The sequence below is a fragment of the Camelus bactrianus genome, chromosome 16, assembly GCF_048773025.1.
Source record: "Camelus bactrianus isolate YW-2024 breed Bactrian camel chromosome 16, ASM4877302v1, whole genome shotgun sequence".
Classification (NCBI taxonomy): domain Eukaryota; kingdom Metazoa; phylum Chordata; class Mammalia; order Artiodactyla; family Camelidae; genus Camelus; species Camelus bactrianus.
Window position 1 is genome coordinate 58,130,462 of NC_133554.1, and position 13,246 is coordinate 58,143,707.

At 58.0% G+C, this 13,246-nt stretch overlaps 1 protein-coding gene across 3 annotated transcripts in view; it reads left to right on the forward strand.

The window, feature by feature from the left end:
• Positions 1-13,021, forward strand: part of CCDC40 (coiled-coil domain 40 molecular ruler complex subunit) — a 36,310-nt gene extending 23,289 nt beyond the window's left edge. The window contains exons 12-20 of one of the 3 annotated variants that reach the window (XM_074343851.1): positions 27-209; positions 4,034-4,279; positions 5,169-5,382; positions 5,830-5,999; positions 6,166-6,257; positions 7,477-7,597; positions 9,358-9,546; positions 10,923-11,124; positions 12,141-12,316. In XM_074343851.1, coding sequence (XP_074199952.1) covers positions 27-209; positions 4,034-4,279; positions 5,169-5,382; positions 5,830-5,999; positions 6,166-6,257; positions 7,477-7,597; positions 9,358-9,546; positions 10,923-11,124; positions 12,141-12,178 — 1,455 coding nt within the window. In that variant the 3' untranslated portion in view covers positions 12,179-12,316. Of the gene's footprint in view, positions 1-26; positions 210-4,033; positions 4,280-5,168; positions 5,383-5,829; positions 6,000-6,165; positions 6,258-7,476; positions 7,598-9,357; positions 9,547-10,922; positions 11,125-12,140 lie in introns of all 3 variants that reach the window. The other 2 variants (XM_074343850.1, XM_074343852.1) reach the window with 2 other exon arrangements.
• The last annotated feature ends 225 nt before the right edge of the window (positions 13,022-13,246 follow it).

Here is a 13,246-nt window from a genome sequence, read left to right on the forward strand (position 1 = left end):
ATCCACTTCTGACTCTCCCTTCCCAGGAATACACGGCGACCCTCGGCGAATTGCAGACTCTCCAGCAGACCGTCCGGCACGAGGTGGAGCAGAGGAGGAAGATGGATGTCTGCATCGTGGAGAAGCTGCAGGAGCACATGACCTCCAACAAGATGACCAGGTACTTCCACCAGCTCATCCTGAAGCTCCAGAAGGAAAAGACCAACCTGGTACGTCTCCTGCACACACCCGGGCCGCCAGAGGCAGGTGCCCCCGGGGAGAAGGGGTGGGGGCGGCTTCGCAGGGAACACACCACACGCCGCGGAATCAGCATGAGCAAGGGACATGCGGCGCGTCTGTTCACCTTTCGTGGTTGTTGTTTTTTCCTAGTTGTAAAAGCAATACATTTTTATTGTAGAAAACCCAGAAACACAGAAAGGCATGAGAGGAAAATAAGACAGCCACAATCCCACTGTCCAGACACAATCTCTTCTGAAATTGTGGTATATTTCCTTCTGGAAAATTTTCTGAACACGCACAGTCATATGTGCAAAGACACACGCATGCACACACACACGCCCCCCCCACGTGCCCAGACACAGATGTTCACACACACACATGCAGACACGGCCTCAGAGGACACGGCTCTTACTGTTTATCAGTTTTGGAACCATTCTGATCCATTTTTCCTCATTTTTTACTGAAAATATGACACAGAAAAGTGCACAAAGAACAAGTGTAGGAACTGACGAATTTTTCAGTATCTGCACAGTATTTTATTTTACATTACTGGCCATATTCAGCATAACGGTTTCCATTAAATGTTCTTAGGAAAGGAACATGACAGTTCATGCATCACAGTTCATCCTATGAGTGCATGTGTTTTGTTTAGCAATTCTTTCATTAGACGTTTCAGATTGTTTTTAGGTTTCAAACATTATAAACAGCTCAGCACCGAACTTGCACGTTCACACATCTCTGTCTGCGTGTCTGAGGATAAACTGCAGCAGAAACCCTGGTCAAATGGACAGGAGCACTTTAAATGGATTCCAGAGCTGCCCAAGCCTCTGCCTCTGCCCAGGGTGTGCCTGGAGGCCCTGAGTGACTGTGACTGGCCCTCCTGGCCTGGGGACCCTCTCCTTTCCCCTCCCCCTACATGAGTTCTCTCTTGCTTCCCCAGGGGTTTTGCTTTTCTCAGGGAGTGGGGGGGTGTCCCTGTGTCCTTAGAAAAGCAATTCATTACTTGAATTGTTTCTCCTTTGGCTCTTTCCATGATATGGCCCCCTGCCTCAGGGCCACCATCTACCTGGCTGGCAGCCCGAGGCACCTCACCCCTCTCAGACACCTGGGAGGAAGCCAGTTCGCTCTTGGCCTGGTTGTGCCACGGGACTGGGGAGACAGGGCTGGAATCCAGACTGAGCGTGGCTGGATCTCCTTGGGATGTCTGGGCTGATGCTGGTGGAAGAGGGGCAAGACTCCCTGCTTGGAACAGAAGTAGGGGTCCCAAGGGTGCACTGTAGGAGCTAAGGAGCATGGTGGGCGTGCAGTAACCTGCCAGCTCTGCTGCAGCACTGCAGAGGCAGGTCCCCAGGCCCCCTGGCAGACCCCTTCACCAGCTCCCAAAGTGGGTGGCTCATGTGCTACCACTGATGTCCAGCCGAGGGCAGTAAAGAGTTCTGGACCAGCATTTGTTACAATTGGTGGGTGGCGCACATACTACTACTAATGTCCAGCAGAAGGCAATGAAGAGTACTGGTCCACACTTGTACTACCACTGATGTCCACCGGAGGGCAATAAAGAGTCCTAGTCCAGCATTTGTGAACAACGATTGGTGGGAGGCGCGTGTACTACCACCGATGTCCACCGGAGGGCAGTAAAGGGTCCTGGTCCAGCATTTGTTGTAACAGTTGGTGGGAGGTGCGTGGACTACCACAGTTGTCCACCTGAGGGCAGTAAAGAGTACTGGGCCAACATTTGTTGCAACAGTTGGTGGGAGGTGCGTGGACTACCACAGTTGTACACCGGAGGGCAGTAAAGAGTCCTGATCCAGCATTTGTTACAATTGGTGGGCATCACGTGTACTACCACCGGTGTCCACCGGAGGGCAGTAAAGAGTACTGGGCCAACATTTGTTGCAACAGTTGGTGGGCGGCATGTGTACTACCACCGATGTCCACCGGAGGGTAGTAAAGAGTCCTTGTCCAGCATTTGTTACAATTGGTGGGTGTCATGTGTACTACCACCGATGTCCAGCAGAGGACAGAAACGAGTCCTGGGCCAGTGTTCGTTGCAATAATTGCCAGGAGATGCAAATCCAGCTCTTAAAAGGGGGCACTTTGCTTGAACTGTTCAAAACCCCCTTGGGCTGGTGGCAGGGGGTGTGGGCATATCTGGGACAAAGGGCAGAGTTTGTGGATGGGCAGAATCATTAGGAACTGGGTCCAGAGGGAGGGCGGGCACAGGTGAACAGGGAGGGCAGGTGTGGGTTTCCGCTGTTAATCCAGGAGCCGTACTGACATCCCAGAAGGATGCCAGGGTGAGCAATGCGCCAGAGTGTCGCTGGAGGGAGGCCATGTGCTCTGGCTGGCCTGGCTGGTGGCTGAAAGGGGACTTGGGAACTGAAGCCCTCCCCTCCAGGGTGGAGCGCTGGGGCAGAGAGGAAGGTGTGCCCCTCTGAAGACCTGGTGAACTTGGGTGGTCTTGGCAAAGAGAGGGATGGCATAACCAGAGCTCAGAGGGACCAAGGCATGACCTTAGGGGCTGGGTGACTTGAGATGCTGGCAGGATCTGGCTTTATATCTGGGGATGTCCTGGAAAGCCGTCCACAGCACCCAGTCAGACAGAGTGTGACAGAGCTAGCTGGGGTCACGTGGTCACGTGGGGCGAAACGGAGATGACCCTGGGGCTGGGGGTTGTTGGGAACCGCGGGCCCGGAGAGAGCTGAGGATGTGCCCAGCAGGAGCTGGTGGGCAGCCAGTGGCGGGGGGCTGGCAGGGTCAGGGCAGAGCCAGCGCCCAGGGAAAAAGGGCCTGGTCCCAAAGCCAGAGCTGCCCTGTTGCTGATTCTCACAAGTATCCTTATGATCAGCCGTCTTTCGTGGGAAGGGGCAGAACGAATCTGTCTTCTGAGCCGGCAGAGAAGGCAGGGTGGGCTGGTCCCGGCTTCAGGATGGCAGGCGGCCCCGCAGGGCCCAGGCTGCTCCACTCTGGGCAGATGCTCCTGTCCCCAAAGCCCAAGGCTGGCGAGAGCCCCAGGGTCACGTGCCCCTGGCTGGTGGCAGATGGCGCCCCACAATACAATCTCCTCTCTCCAGGACTGCGTCCAGCTTTTCAGTAAAATGTAAGGATATTTGTCCCATCGAATAGAAATGAGCAGTTGTTAAGAGCTTGCCACAACATTATTCAGAGTAGGAACACCAGTAACAGAGGCACACTCACAGAGGGCAGGCATCTCGGTTTCCTTCCCCCGAGCACACGAGCCGCAGGGAGCAGTGCCTGTGATGGCTGTGGAACAGGTGGGTGCGCCCAGGACAGCTGCGACCTGCTTCCTCAGCTCTGGGACAGATGTGGTAGAGCACCGCAGCCACTAGCAATGATGTGATGTGAGAACATCAGATGTGTCAAATTGAAAAGCGGCTACAAACCTACACGTGGAGTGTGATCCTGTTGTTGCTTTTGGAGGGGAGGAAGGGGGTTTGTATACAAAGACTGGAAGGCAGGGTAGATCTTCAGCTGTGATGGTGGCCGACTGTGCAGCAGGTTTATAGGTAATCATCTGCGTTTTCATGTCCCCCATGATGTGTGTCACTGTTTTCTGATAAAGGAAAACAGTAATGTTAACTTTATTTGTGATAGATCATCTGGGTTCCAACATGCAGGTCCTTTGACAGGTCCTGAGATGGGGAGGAAGCCAACAGCCCCCTCTTCTGATCAGGTTTTGCAGTTTCTGCAGGTGCACACCCAGATGTTCGAGGAAACGGGCAGCCAGCCCGCTCCTCTGGAGCCTTCCCCCAAAATAGAGAAAGTTCATTCATGTTTCCTTCTGCCGATTCAGGTGACACATCTTTCCAAAATTGATGGCGACATTGCTCAGGCCACCCTGGACATCACGAACACCAACTGCAGGCTGGACATGCACCAGAAGACACTGGCCGAGCTGGACACGGAAGTGAAAAAAGTCAACGACCTCATCACCAACAGCGAAAACGAAATCTCCAGGCGCACGACCCTGATCGAGAGGAAACAAGGCCTCATCAACTTCCTCAACAAGCAGCTGGAGCAGACGGTGTCGGAGCTCGGGGTGAGTCCCAGGGCCAGGAGGGCCGCTCTGGCTGACAGGGGAGCTGGCCCCGGGGGCTGTCCTGCATTTAGAAGCGAGCTCGCACAGAACCTGGGCAGCCCGTCCCTGCCCGTCTCCCAGGTGAAGCACACGTGTGCGGGATGCCGTCCCGCAGGCCGCCTGCGACCCTCTCTGTCGGGCTGGTCAGTCCGTATTTCAGCGCTATGGCCCGATGGTCCTGTCGCAGCCCCTCCTCCCCGCGGTGGCTGCACATGAACAGACGGGCATAGCCGTGGGCAGGAAAAGCTCACCCCGGGGCCCTGAAGTTTGAAGCCCGCAGCCTCCACCTGGCATGAGCTCCTCCTCTTTAGAATGTCGTGTGGCCCACGGGCTGCGTGACGACAGGCAGCAGGCAGGGTGCCCCCGACCGCTGCTCTAGGTGAAGCGGTCTGTTGAGCTTGGGGCTTGCAGTCCTATAGGTCCTCCAGGCACCCCAGACCTAAGGGCCCCACCGACGGCTCCAAGCCCCAGAGCAGGACGGGCGGCTGGGGGTGCACTCTTAGGGAGACCCCAGGCACCAGAGAATGGTCTCAAAGCTGCAACCCGCGAGGATTCTAAGGGAGTGAAGACCCTGCCCCGTGACAGTCTGCTGTTAAAAGGCAACTTGCGAAGTCCCCTTGGGTAATGGAGGCCCTGCCGCCCCTGCTCCTGCCTCTGCAAGGCTGGGGGTGGGAGGGCCGAACCAGCGCGGGGGCGGGGGCGGTAGACCCTCCAGACCCGAATCTCCCACAGCGGGTCTGACCAAATGACCTGGGCCTTCATGGGAGAGATCCCATGACGGGGTCCCCACCCTCCGCAGCCCGCCCTGACCTAGGGGCTCGGTCTGCTTTCTGGCGAACATCACTTTCAGGGGGAAGAAGTGGGGCCCCTGGAGCTGGAGATCCAGAGGCTGACCAGACTGCTGGAGGAGCACGACGCGAGCATGACGCAGGCCCAGGTGGCCTGGCTGCGGCTGCAGCAGGAGATGGTGAAGGCCACGCAGGAGCGCGAGGAGCAGCTGGTCTCCCTGGACATGGCCAAGAAGGAGCTCCACATCCTGGAGCAGAAGCAGCTCAGGATCGAGAGTGAGTGCCCCTGCCCAGCCCCCCACGGCCCCCTGCTGAGGCGCCCTGGCCCCCACCTGGTCCCACCTGGTCAGCCCCACCCACGGCCCCACGGGAGGTGCTGCCCAGGTATCGGGCCCACTCCGCCTGGACGCCTCATACCCCGTTTCTTCCCCACGGTTCTTGCTCTGCCCTGGGGGCGCCCAGACCCGCCTGTTGGAGATCAGGGTGGTTGCTTCCAGCCCCTGCCCCTGAGCTTGGCTGGTCTTCCTGGAGCCTCAGTGTCTGAAGGCCGAGCATGTCCCTTTCCGACTCCTCTGACTGGGCCGGACCGTCGTTCCCACGGGGCCCCCAAGGAGGACGGCGAGGAGGGCGCAGTGGGCAGAGACCCCGATCGCTACTCTTTGGGAAGGTGGCTGCCCGGCTGGCGAGGGCCTGACGGCCCTTCCCGCTCCGCTCGCCCCGCAGACAAGATTGACCAGGAGAAGAAGGAGCAGAAGCATCTCCAGCGCCACATGAGGGACCTGGACACCGACCTGAAGAAGCTCAACGTGCTGATGAACAGGAACCGGTGCAGCTCCGAGGAGCTGCGGCAGGACAACCTGGCCACCGAAAGCGAGTTCGTGCACTCGCTCAGGGTCAGCGCCCGGCCCGGGGAGGGGGCGGGGAGCGGCGGGGGAGGGGGTGGGAGCAGGTGCGCCTCCCCGGCCCGGCCCCGCCCACAGCCTCCGCCCGCCCCGCCCTCGGGCCCGCCCACAGCCCTCGGGCCCGCCCACAGCCCGCCGCCCGCCCCGCCCCACGCAGGCCTCCGAGCGGGAGACCGTGGAGATGCAGGAGAGGCTGAGTCAGCTCGGCGAGGAGAAGGCGGCCTTGCTCAACAGCCTGGTGGAGGCCGAGTGAGTGCGGGGCGCGCATCCTCCCGGCGGAATCCGCTTAAAGCCGCGGGCGGGATCGGGGTGGGTCTGGCCTCCTGCCCTCCCCGCAGTCGGTGACCCTTGGAAATGGCGTGGCTCCCTTTGAATCCAGCTTTTATAAGAACTGTATGATCTTTCTGGTGCCTGGTTATGAGCATTTAAAACCGTAGCTCTGTGTGCAGAGTAGGAACGAGAATCACACGTAACCCAAACCTCTTCCTTCACCATTTTCCTCGCGCATTTGTTCCTTGTTTTTTCCCCAGCATAAATGGGATTGTTCTTGTGTCCCCCGTTGAACAAGCCTTGCCTTCTCCGTGGCTGTCCTTCCCGTCGGTGCACGTGGGTCTGCATCTCCAGCTGGAAGAGCTCCTAATCGGTGCTCTCCACGGGGCTGAGATGCAAAGGCCCGTCCCCTGCCTGGGGTTTGACAGAGTCTACACATGACACCCGAGCCTGGTGCTCTTCCAGGGCATCTCAGCCCCTCCCAGCGGCTGTAACGGAGCAGCAGGCACTTATGGCTCCCAGTTCTGGGGGCCGGACGTCGAGGTCAGGGCGCCTGCCTGGTCCACTGAGGGCTCTCGTCTGAGCTGCAGATTCCTGGCTGTGTTCTCACAGGGTGCTCAGTGTGGTCCCTTTTATGAGGGCTCTAATCCCGCTCATGGGGCCTCCACCCTCATGACCTCATCACCTCCCCAGGTCCCGGCCTCCTGACCCAGCCACATGGGGGTCAGAACTCCAACAGGTCGGACACGGGCATTCAGACCACAGCAGGGGGCATGTATCTTTGCTAACATTTTAATAGCTTTCAGGGTCTTGGTCTATTGGGGTTTTTTCCCTTTTTTTAATGTCAACTCCTATCATTTGTATTTGCTTTTCTCAGCTTCTCCGAAAGTTACATATCTGCTTCTCTCTCTCTGGGTGAGGGTTTTGGGCCCTGGGGTTGAGTTGACCCTCTGGTCCCAGAATGAGGGACATTTGATTCCATTTAAGCCCATGCCTTCCTGCCTGCAAATTAATGGTGCCACCTGCCAGGCGAGGGCACCCCTCGTGGAGGGACAGGGGAGGGTCTCCGTCAACCCACCACAGACACGGCCCCTCAAGCGGAGAACCAGTCCCAGGCACAGCACACAGCGCCCACGGGAGCAGCAGAAAGAAAGCCTGTCCTCCTCCAGCTCCCACACTGCCTCTCCTGCCCTCAAAGGCACCAGATCATGCTTTGGGAGAAAAAAATCCAACTGGCAAAAGAGATGCGTGCCTCAGTGGATTCTGAGACGGGCCAGACGGAGATCCGGGCCATGAAGGCTGAAGTCCAAAGGATGAAGGTGGGTGGGGGGAGGGCGGTGTGGGGGGCTGGGGGCTTGGGGCCCCAGGGAGGAAGCCCCTCCCGCACGGCAGCCTGCAGCCCAGGCACCAGGACATGCGCTGTTGCCCCGGCTGGCCTCCCACGTCAGGGTCTGTCCGGCTCTTGTTCTTGCTGCCCCGAAGCAACAACCGCAGCATGCACAGCTGCCTGCTGAGCGCTCGCCAGGCACCGCTTCACCCTCGCTCCGTGTAACCAGTGCCCTCTGATATTTTTAAATGCTGGCTGTGACTCCCCCAGCCCCACGACCGAATTGTGAGGTGTACCCCACCACTGGACCAAAAAGCCTCACCAGTGACAGGAGTCAAAGAACACCCCACCTTGCCCCTCCGAGCTGTGTTTTTCTCTCCGCTGTCGTTTTAGCTGGACTTCACCACCTTAAAAAAAAAAAAAAAGGCCAGTAATTAAATCACAGGCTGTCACTGAGCCAAAGATTCTGGGCTTCAAGGATGTGACATCTCTTGTAGATGCCATGGTTAGTAATAACCCCACTGGCTGTGGCATCCAGAGAAAATCAAATGCTTATGCTGCTGATAAGTTTGAAAAACGCTCCATTTAACTGATTTTTCAAACCACAGAAGCCACATGTGTTGCCGCAGCAGATCAGACCCTGCACCACAGAGCTTACACACACATGCACACGCACACGCACACGCACACGCACACGCACCCGCACACACAGACAGGGCTGCCTCCTCCCTCCCTCCTGTTGTGGTTTGGTTTGGTTTGGTTTTCCTTGAAAAATAGTACATATAACTTAGCAACTTGTATTTAGAAAAGTAATATGGACATTAACTCATTCTGTAAGCGTTGCGGAATACACTATGGATGTAACATAATTCACTGAAACGTTCTAGGGTTAATGAAGATTCAGATTGTTTCCAGTGTGGTGGTGTTCTGTCACCATAAACAATGTTACAGTGACATCCTTGTGGAAGGCAGTTGACCATATTTGTTTTCGTGGGTCTGTCTCTGGGCTCTGTGCTGTGTTCCTCTGGTCCAAAAGCCTGTTCCGTCCCAGTTCCATAAAAATTTGAGAATCAGCTTGTCAGTCTCTGAAAATCCCTGCTTGGCTCACGACTGGCATGGAGTCTGCAGATCGCTCCAGAAGGAACCTTAGCTGTGTTGCCCGTTCCAGTCCGTGAGCAGGCATCTGTCTCTCCCCTGGGTCTTGCTTGGCTTCCCTCCTCAGTGTTTTCAGCTTTCAGCATCCGGCTCTTGCACGTGTTTTGGTAGACTTATCCCTCAGCAGAAGCCTCCCTCGTGCCCCTCAAAGCCCATCTCCCCCAACAACCCAAGCCCCAGCTCCAGGCCCCACAGACCCTTCATGCCACCATCTCACAGAACACGGTACATTTTTCCCAGCGAGGAGATTAACCTCGGTGCAATGCGGTTAACCAAACTACAGACTCTAACCCGAGTTCACCGTTTTTTTGGCTGATGTCCTTCTTCTGCTCCAGGACCCCTCCCTGGGCTGCGCTTAGTCCTCATGTCTCCCCACCTCTGATGTCTCTCAGTGTCCCCTGTTTGCCGGGTGTTCTTTATATGGCTCTTAAATCATTCTGATCAAGTGACAAAGTCCCCAGACTCCTTTGTACCCTGGGGCATCACCCTTGTGGGTTCCCTGCGGGTGCCGTCAGATGTTGGCCGGGTGTGGCACTGGCCCCTCTCCTGTCTAGCGTGGTCCTGACTGCCGACCGGCCCCTCTGCCCCATGCCCCAGGTCAAGCACGGGCAGCTCCTGAAGCAGCAGGAGAAGATGATCCGGGACATGGAGCTGGCTGTCGCCCGCAGAGAAACCATCTCCACCCGGGCCGAGGGGCAGTGCAAGTTGGACAAGAAGCTGCTCACCCGGACGGACTTCCACCACAAGCAGACCGAGCTGCGGCGGAAGATCAGGGACATTCGCAAGGTAGGGGAGCCGAGCCTTGGGGAAAGGACTGCGCCCTGGGCCACCTGCCCACAGATGGTCAGCGTGTGTCACCAGCCCCGCCGCCAGGCGTGCCGGGCATCACTGGCCAGGGCCATCTTTCGGATGCACCTGCCCCCACCTGGGCTGCGATTTCAGTCTCTCCTCCCCACCCTACCTGCCTCACCACCTTTCTTTCTGCCCCTCATTCCCAGAGCTATAGTCACAGCTGCTGTGTTGGGGACTGAAAGGTGACAGTGGGGGGTTAGGGGGATGGAAGGAGCTCAGCTTTGGAATCAGACAAGCTGCTTTCTTCTGTGCTGGGGACAAAGCCCGAGCCGCATGCACCACGTGCCGGCTCTGGGTCAAGATGAGGGGCCACGAGCGCCCCTAACGGCCTGCTGGCAGGGCCTTGCTCTGGGAGCTTGCCGTGGGTTTAACAGGAGGTCTGCACGGGGTGGGGTGGGCTGCAGCTCAGGGCTGGAGGCTGTCCTGTTCCGGCCCCTTTCTGCCAACAGAGGTGGCATCAGGGAAGGGCGTGAGCCCCATGTCACTGCCCCCAGTGGGTGCTGGGGACAGGCCGATGAGAACGGGGAGGGCACCCTCTCAAGCCCGTGTCCCCGTCCCCCAGGCCACGTCAACCAAGCACGTGACGTGGGCCCTGCCCTGGGAGGGGACCAGCCATATGGCTGCAGTGCTGTCCCCCTTAGCGATCACCAGGCTGGGCTCTGGGCTCAGACCTCCTTCAGCCCCGCTGACCGCTATGTGGCCTCTGGGGTGTGTGGAACCTTCCACGCCCACATCTCCTCATCTGCCAGTGGAAGTGGGAGCAGTAACCCCCTCCCAGAGTGGTGAGGGTCACGTGAGACAGAATCCACCGCGGGGGTTCCAGCCCGAGGCTCAGGCGCGTCGTCCGAGCTCCCTGTGCCTCGGCTTACTGACCCGTGACACGGACCCTCACCTCGCAGGGTCCCGCAGAGGGCTGAGTGGAGAGTGTTGGGTGGCCCCTATAGGGGGAGCCCTGTATGAGGAAAGGGTAGCCGAAAAAGACGGACTTGACCCAACTGCTTGTTTGGACGTTACCCGGGGTGTGGCCATTGGAGGTGCAGGGCAGCGGCCTTTTCTGGTCTTGGTTTGTGCATTTCTCTGCCACGTTGGCCTCTCCTGGCATCCGTCCCTCTCCACTCCTCCTGGCTCCCCCGGGGGCCTCCTCGGCCCAGCTTGGCTGAGGGCTCCTCTCTGTCCCGCCCCTACGAGGGTCCTCTAGGGCTCCCCACCCCATGACACTCTCCTGCACCCCCTCTTTGGGAACCCTCTCGTATTGTGTGCACAGAGGGCTGTGGGCCCTTCCGGCCTGACGCTTCTCTTGTCTGCTGAAGAGCAAGGGGGCAGGGTCCCAGGAGGCTCCTGTCTACCCCCCAGGCCACCGAGGAGTGCAGCCAAACCATCCTGGAACTGGAGGAAACTCAGAAAAGCGTGAGCGACTCCCTCCTGGAGAAACAGGAGCAGCTGTCGAGGATGCAGTCCGAGGGGGACGAGCTCGAAGCCGACCTGGAGAGGCTGGCGGCCCTCAAGCAGCAGGTAGGCAAGTCCCCAGGGCCACTGGAGCTACAGGCGCTAAGCCTGGGCAGATCCCAGCACTGCCTGCTGCTTCCGTCCACCCCACGTGGCTCCACCGGCCAGCACTGTCCTGGGCACCAGGGCTGCAGAGCAGAACAGAAAAGGCGACAATCCCTGTCCTCCTGGAGGCGACCTTCTGAGGGTGGGAGAACAGATGATACACAAACTTAATAAGAAAAAAGAGACCCTGTATCCGATGGTGATAGATACTCTGGAGAAAAATGAAGCAGAGAAGGGACATCAGGTGGTGGGGACAGCGCTTGTAAGTAGGGTGGTCTGGGACGGCCACACGGAGGAAATGACCTCTGAGTCAAGACTTCGGGGGTGAGGGAGCAAGCCGCCCCAGGCTGAGGGGTAGTGGGGTACAGCAGGGGCTAGAGCCTGCCCAAGGGCCAGCCAGGGGCCAGCAGGGAGCGCTCCCAGGCCTGCAGGGCTTTGGGGGACACCAGCATGACCTGGGTTTCTCCCTCAGGGAGGGGGTTCAGGAGGGGAGTAACTTGGGCTTAGCGGAATCACTCGGCTCTGATGCTGAGTGCAGAATGGAAGGGCCAGGGGTGGACACAGGAGCCTGTTTGAGGCCATCCTGGTACTTAAGGAAGACGGGGGCGCACAGACCAGGGCAGCCTCAAGCTAGTGAGAAGCCATCAGATTCCGCACATAATTTCAAATTTGCCCCAGTGGAATTTCCTGCTGGATTGGTTTGAGCAGAAAAGAGGAGGCAAGCAGGGCTGCCCGATCAGCCGAGATGGGGGGATATTTAAAGGGGGGTGCTGGGCCTGGCACCTGGCGGTTAGACAGTGCGTGAGGGCCCAGGCTCCACCCCGGATGTGGTTTGTAGACCGAGCACCGTCGGCCTGAGTTCCCGCACCAGCACAGCCGCCCGCTGGCTCGTGCTCAAGTCTGAGTTCCTGCAGGGCCAGTGGGTGTCCTCTTTTTAATGTGCATGACCTGACATGGGGTCTCTCGTCTCACCCAAGAACCTTTCCACGCTCGTGGCCCTGCAGACGCGCGTTAAGCATCTGGAGGCCGTGAAGGATGGGCGGTACGTGTTCCTGCTCCGCAACAAGCCAATGCTGCTGGCTGAGCTCAAGCGTCTGGACCACCGGCTGGCCAGCATCAACGCCATCCTCCACCATGTGAAGGACGAGTACCCCCAGTTCCAGGAGGCCCTGCTCAAAGTCAGCCGTTCCATCAGCAACAGGCTGGAGTCACCTTGGCCCTAGAGAGCCGCCTGAAGCCCACCTCCCGGCCCCCAAGTCCAGCCCTCTGTGTCTTATCAGGGACCTCGAATCTTTCTGTATCACCAGAAGCCACCTCTACCCTCCAAGAACGACACGGCTTAAGAGAAATAGACGGCCAGCACTATAGGAATTGTATCTTTAGCCACCCAGCAGTGTAAACCAAGTCAGCTCCCAACATTTCCAGTTACATTTAGGTGCGGCTTTCATTTGCAAAAGCAGTGCCTGTGAAGGCAAACCCATGTTCCAATGGCTTACTGGTCCGAGTAAAACTGGAAACCCAGGTCTCTGCTCCGGCACCCACTCCCAGCTCCAGTTAAATCCAGATTCACAGCTCACAGGAGTAAGTCCAAAGGGACATGACCCCCGGGCTGTGTCGGTGGAGGCCTGACATCCGAGATAAGAGTGTCCAGCCACATGAACATGAGCCCCCTCCTGGCCTGTCCCCTTGTCCCACAGCCCTTGTCCACCCGAGGGCTCCTTCGCCCACTGATTCCTGAGTACCTGCTACCTTGTGGCTTCTCTGCAGCTGAAAGGGAAAATGTTCTACAAAATAATTTCACATTTTTCAGCAGGAAAATAGATTTTTTTTCTGAATATGAAAGAAGCGTATTTATTGTAAAACATTTCAGAACTACAGGAACCACAAAGGGGCGGGGAAGCCCCCGATCCCAGCCCAGGGATTTTTTTTTTTTTTAATGCACACAAACATTTACTCCGTCCCTGCCTGGGGGTTGCGGGAGGGGGTCCGGGAACTGGGGGGCTGTCGGGCTCTGACGCGGCGCTCGGCGCTCTCTGCGCGCGGTCCCGCCTGACAGGGTCACAGGCTTCGGCTTTTGCAGTTC